Genomic DNA, 6,005 nt, shown 5'->3' with positions numbered 1-6,005 from the left:
ATCCCAGTGTCCCGTAGGGCTCATGGCAGCTCCCATGGGAGTTTGTGCTCCCGTATCTCCAGGTATTTCTGTTCAAAACAGCTGAGAAGCAGCAGGCAGCAATTAAAACCATCAGGCACAGTGCCCTCGAGCCTTAGGGATTCCTCGCAAGGATTGCTTTTTCTTCTTCATCCGCCAACTAAAGAGCACTCAGAAATGCTCCGTTACATTCCATTTTATGTGGGTTTTTATTTCCCCTCCACTCATCGCCAGCATGTTATACCTTCTGAAGAGAAGCATTTGTAAACCTGAGCACTGTGGGTCTGTGGGTGTTTTACGCTGTGGGTTTTTTCACCTCTTGGCTTTGCTCTGGATCGTGCTAAATATGAATTTCAAAGCGTTTCTTCAAACGGGAAAGCTCCGGAAGGATTTCAGGAGTGCTCCTCTCGTCAATGGTGCTGGTCAGTCACTAGAGGTCCTCAGTGACCCTGGTGAGGACGCGCTGCGGTCGAGCTGCAGAAGCCACGGATGAGGCAGGAAGCCAAACACAGCACAGGTAATTCGTATTTCAGCTGTGAACAAATACGATGATCGTTACAAGCATGTCTTTATTACCTCTCCAGCGTCGTTGTACAGACCTGGTCTCTGGGAATAGTAGTACACACACATCAGAACATTGCTCCAGAGATGCAATACAGTAAGCTGGAAGTCTGCAAAAGGTAAAGACAAGGGTCCTGGGGAACAACTGGCAATGATCAGGTGCTGCAGAAGCTGTGCAGCATCACCGGCTCCATTGGTGGTGATGGGCTGGAGGTCCCACTGGGAGGCTGTGCCCTCCCTCTCCTTCCGTGTGACACCCAAAGGCTGACCCCAGCCCTTTACTACCCACTCTACAAGCTGGATCTTACTCTCTCCTCTTCTGAGCCTCCTTCTTCACTCCATGCTTCAGCACAGTGTCCAAGAGCACAGCTCTTGCGGGGCCAGGCGTGCGGAGAAGGACAAGTGCAGTTACAAGTGCTGTACCTGCGCCTGTACCGCGCTTCATTTCCAGCTCCTCTGCAGCTCTCTCACTGGAAACTTCAACCAAGCTCTAAACTGGTTTTATGCTGCTATTCCCAAATACAGCAAACCACCCTCAACCCAAACCCACGTCTAATACCCATCTTTTCAACATCATCATCCAAAATTGTCCCAGCCCTGTCTGAGCAAGCCAGGAGGCCAGGCCAAGTGCCAGTGCTGTGCCAACATGGATGTGTTAGGGCTGAGCTAAATCCTGAACACTAACAGAAAAGCCAATACAAAACCCGATGGCTACAGCACTAAGGAATTCAAACAATGCTCTTGACAGGGCACAGACCTTGTTACACACCTCATTTCCTTTTTTAAATGAAAAGCTTTGAGAGTGATGATAAATAACCACCAGCCTGAACTGTGAGTTCAGGGTAAGGTATTGGACTTTGTACCACTCAAACTCCTGCTCACAACATGGATGTTTTGTAACAGCAGCAAGCATGATTCAATGAACAAAGAATCTGAAAACAGATAAACGTAAAGAAATGGAGAAGTATGACAACACGGGGGTATTTTCAGTGGGCAAGTTCTTGCTAACAGCTATTTTCACTCCCAACTTGGACATAAGCATAAAATTCAGTGGTGGTGAAGCTCACTGATGGCACAAAAAGCAGGGAACGACAAATAACTGAGGGGATGAGAATGAGACTGAATAACCCCAGCTGCTTGGTGACCAGGGTGCAAAGGCAGTTGTACATCTAGAAAGAACTATGTCCAGATACATGAGGCCACCTTGGTCTGTGTATCACTGCCTGGCTGAGGCTGGGCGGCAGCATCCAGGGATACTGACCTTCCCTGCAGTGATGCTGAATGGTCCCATCTCCCAGCTCCCTCAGGACAGATGTGCAGAGAGGACCCTGCAAAGGCACCAAGCCCCACTCCTCCCTCCCCTTTACCATCAGATTCACTTACAGACATGTTTTGGGAGGGTCTGAACTGCCCTAGGCCAAGCTTCCAGCAGCCAAAGCCACTGACCCTCTGAACCCAGCCTAAGTCCACGGGCCAAAAAAAATCAGACCACAGTGATTTACCCTCTCTTAAAGCCCTGAAATAACACACACTGCACTTTTCCAAGCGCTCGAGCAGAAACAGGAGAAATGCTGAAGTGGTTTTGGTAGCACACTTTTCAGTTTATTGACCTATACAAAATAATAGGTCTAAAAAATTCAGAAGTAGTAAAAGAATAAGCAAAAAGAGCTCTCGCATTTCTAGAAGGCTATACAAATATGCAAAACCAAGGAAATAAGTTATTTTTGTTTTGGGTTTTTTTGTTGTTTTGTTTTTTTTTGTTTGGTTTTTGTTCCTTTAATTCCAAATGGCAACTCTAATAGTACAAACGACTAAGTACCAGCTTAACAAGTGTGTCCTTTCTGTATATATATATTACATGCTCTGGAATATTGGTAAAAAACATCAAAAAAGTTTATCAGAAACGTCTCTATTCACAATATGCACAAGGAGTAACTAACCCTTTGTATAAAAGAAAAGAGCACCATTTATGGGATCCTGAAGCACAGTACAGCTGAGAAACGAGAGAGAATTCACCCTATGCAAACGAGCCGCTGGAAATCATGGAAGATAACCCATGCCAATTTGTTCCTACAGATGAGGTAGGTTTATCCCTCTTAGATCAAGACTGCAGCCGCACTTTTTCTTCCTACACAAATGGCTTTGTGGGAATGCTGTTTTGTCACTTAGTGACTCTAAAATGCACCTGGCAGTTCAGATGACTCGCGGTACAATCCTAATGCCCCTCATTTTAAGGCACCCACTTGGCTGGTTTATGTTTGCATCCACCTTAAAATACTGGCCGTTACAATCAAACCGTTCACCATGTGAACGCTGCGGATCCTCCATTCACTTGTGGCAGAGCAAAACGTTGCTGTCACCTGATGAACAGGGGTCACTGTAAAGCCACTGTGAGAATTTGCCTACTCCTTACACAGTGAAGTTGTACCATGTCAATAGATGGGAGGTTATTACTTACAACCTTATCATGGAAAAGAGAGTTCAAAGTTTACTGCTTCCGTTGCCAAAATCCACAACCGCCTATTGTTTTACATGACATATTATGTCAGCAAATCCTCTTCTTCCCAGAACCTGCTTGTGGTGCTAACAAACACTCTTAACAACACCCCAAAAATGGATACACTCATTCAAACCTCCATAACAATTATAAACAAAAAAGAACCCAGCCTTCCTTCAAGTAATGTTCCAATACTGATTAAGTCACCCTTTGCGTCACTCATACACACAGCATCTATCCTTCAGAAGCTTATGAAAGTCCTTCGAGGTTGTCATAAGCCATGGCAGAATACATTTCTTCCTCTTCTTTCAGACACCAGAATTGTGCTCATAGAATTCCTGTTTTTTTCCATAAAAGTCTCCTTTTCACATTTATTTTTTTTTCTGAGGTTTGCCTTCAACAATCGTTCCAAAAAGTGCTTGCAAAGTATAAATACTTCAACCAAGTGCTGCATCTAGTCAAAGATCAAACTGTGGCTTGCCCTTGCTCATGTAGGCTACCTGGATTCAGAAGGAAATGTCATTCAAGGTAAGACTTTGTCATTTTCTAAAAGTCCCTTTTAATGCTCAATTTATTTTTTCCCAGCAAACAGCCTGCCCCCCTTTTGGTTTTTGTTCCTTTTGGAAGTCCCATCCAAGATCCGCCCCAATGCCCCAGCATGTTGTGCAAGGCACACAAGGGTACGAGTGCGGGGCTGCAGGCGGCCTACACGAGCGTCCCGGGCTTTGAATCCTCGTGCCAGAATAACCTCTGCTCGTTGCTGTGCAAGTCTTCTTCCAACTGGCTCTCCTCACCACCACCCAGCTGGCTCGTCTCTGCGTATGCTCTGGAAGAGACACAGTACCAAGGATCAGTGAGAGCTGAGGGTCTTTCCTACACCCCGAAGTGCTGCACAACTCCCTTGGGTTTAAAGTAATGCTGGTTACTGCAGATCCACCCCCAGTGTAATTTGGATCCAAACACAAACCCAGTTTTTGTGCTGTAATTAGTAAAATTGTGTGCAACAGGCTCTCAGCTGCTCAGAATTGTCAAGATTGTAGGGCGCATTAATTGCTCCTTTGCCATAATCACATTATAACAGAGAATAAAACAGATGAATGATCAGATAAGTGATTCAGAATATGGAAAATTAATACCTAATAAACCTCATTTAGATAAAGCTGCCAAAATAAGCAGAGTTTTCAAAGCCCAATTATAGGAAATTAAGAAATTAGTAGAAACTGTATTTTTAAACGCTGTTGGTGTAGATCTTTTAAATCACTGCAATAAAAAAAGCCACTGGCATTTAGCTTAGATCCAGCAGAAGCGTTTCCATCTTTTACTTATACTTTATTTTAAAACAACCAAAATCAGAATTTCATTACTTTTACACAAAGCCTGGCAGCAAGCACAAACTGTAAGCCACAAAGCAGGAGGCAAACAGGTGGGGTACTTACTATGGCTGGGTACACTTAGCCTAAGTTTACTTAATGTGATGGTGTTTATGGGGGCAGAGCCATTCCCCTGGGCAGGAGGTCTCTAACCTCACTAGTAATAATCAGTGTATGAGAGTGGCGGGGGAAGAGACCAAAAAAGACTAAGTAGAAGCAGCAAGAGAACCGCAGGAATTTGTGAGGACAGAGCAGACCCTGGGCTCCTGATGTCCTCAGGACAGCCCCCATGAGCAGCACGGCTCTGCAAGCAGCAGCACATCCTGCCTGGTTTCTGGGCTAAGCTCTGCCAAGGGAGATGCGGCAATGCCTTTGAACACCAGCACTCAGACATGAGGTTGAAAGAGGTCTTTCCTTTCCTTGTTTTAATGAAGGTTTATCAGCGCAGGCACTACAATAGGACTGTGTCCTGCTGCACTCGTGATGGGGTGTGCAGGAGAGACCTCCTGTCACATAGGACAAGAGGGACTGGGGTCAGTGGGTGCTCTGCATCTAACACTGCTCCAAACAGCACAGCTACCCGAGAGTGCAGGATCTTCAATGATCCAGCATCAGCCAAAGGAAAAGACTGTGCAACAAATGAGTTTATCCTTCACTAGGGCTGCCTCCCTGGTGCTACAGCTACAAGTCTTCTCTCTGCGGGGTGATCTACTCCACACAGAGCAGAGTTGCTTTCAGAGTCAATTTTGTATTTACTCTTATCCTGGCCCTTTGAAATGAAGCTGATTTTCTCAGAAGTTTTAACAGCCTGTGAAACGCAGCAGAAAAGGCAGAAAATCCTGATAGACTCCACTCACCTGCTCTGCAAAGGAAGGTTGCCATAGACATTCCCGTAACAGCTGGCATAAGAGGAATGAGACAGCGTATCGTAGTCCGAAAGGCCCAGTGCAAGGGGGTTTCGCCAGTTCCCAGCAGCGCTTGCAGAAGATCCTGGAATTAAAAAAACCCAAACAATTGCAGCAAATCAGATCTTTCTCCAGCAACAATTCTCATGAGCGATCTCTGTGGGTCTCTGCAGGACACACAAGCGGACAATGCAAACAAGAAAATAGGCTTTTGTGGCAGGGAGATGGAACTGGATGATCTTTAAGGTCCCTTCCTACCCAAACCATCCTGTGATTCTGATTTACAAGCCATACAGGGAGACATGCGCTATTCAGCATGTGGTATTTTGGAGCTAGGGAATGTCTTTTAAAAGACTTTCAGACCGATTCAGTGATGCTCATGGTACTGTATTTCAGAAACTATCATGGCAACTGCATTTACATGGCATGAAGTTTTGCATACTGCTTCTAGTTGGTAAACAAGCTTGTTTGAAACACATATGGCTCTTTGTACATCCTTGGACTACTGCCCTTATAAAGAGTCAAAGGCAGTTTTACCAACCAAAGTCTTTCTTCTCAAGCATAGAATAAGACCCTATTTAGTTCTTCATCTACCTTTCAGGACAGAGCTCTTGCCTTGCTTCTATTCTTCTGACTACATCAAGGCAGCAGGGG

At 45.1% G+C, this 6,005-nt stretch overlaps 1 protein-coding gene across 4 annotated transcripts in view; it reads right to left on the bottom strand.

Moving 5' to 3' along the window:
* Positions 1-2,159: 2,159 nt before the first annotated feature.
* FRMD4B (FERM domain containing 4B) overlaps positions 2,160-6,005 on the bottom strand; it is a 141,010-nt gene continuing 137,164 nt past the window's right edge. For all 4 annotated transcript variants that reach the window (XM_065687237.1, XM_065687239.1, XM_065687238.1 and 1 more), the window contains 2 exons: positions 5,304-5,436; positions 2,160-3,902 (listed from right to left, as the gene is read on the bottom strand). In XM_065687237.1, coding sequence (XP_065543309.1) covers positions 3,782-3,902; positions 5,304-5,436 — 254 coding nt within the window. In that variant the 3' untranslated portion in view covers positions 2,160-3,781. The remainder of the gene's footprint in view (positions 3,903-5,303; positions 5,437-6,005) is intronic.

Source organism: Lathamus discolor, chromosome 7 (genome assembly GCF_037157495.1).
Source record: "Lathamus discolor isolate bLatDis1 chromosome 7, bLatDis1.hap1, whole genome shotgun sequence".
In the NCBI taxonomy this organism is placed as follows: Eukaryota; Metazoa; Chordata; class Aves; order Psittaciformes; family Psittacidae; genus Lathamus; species Lathamus discolor.
Note: the sequence above shows the minus strand (reverse complement) of the source record. Positions and strands in the feature narration are given on the sequence as shown.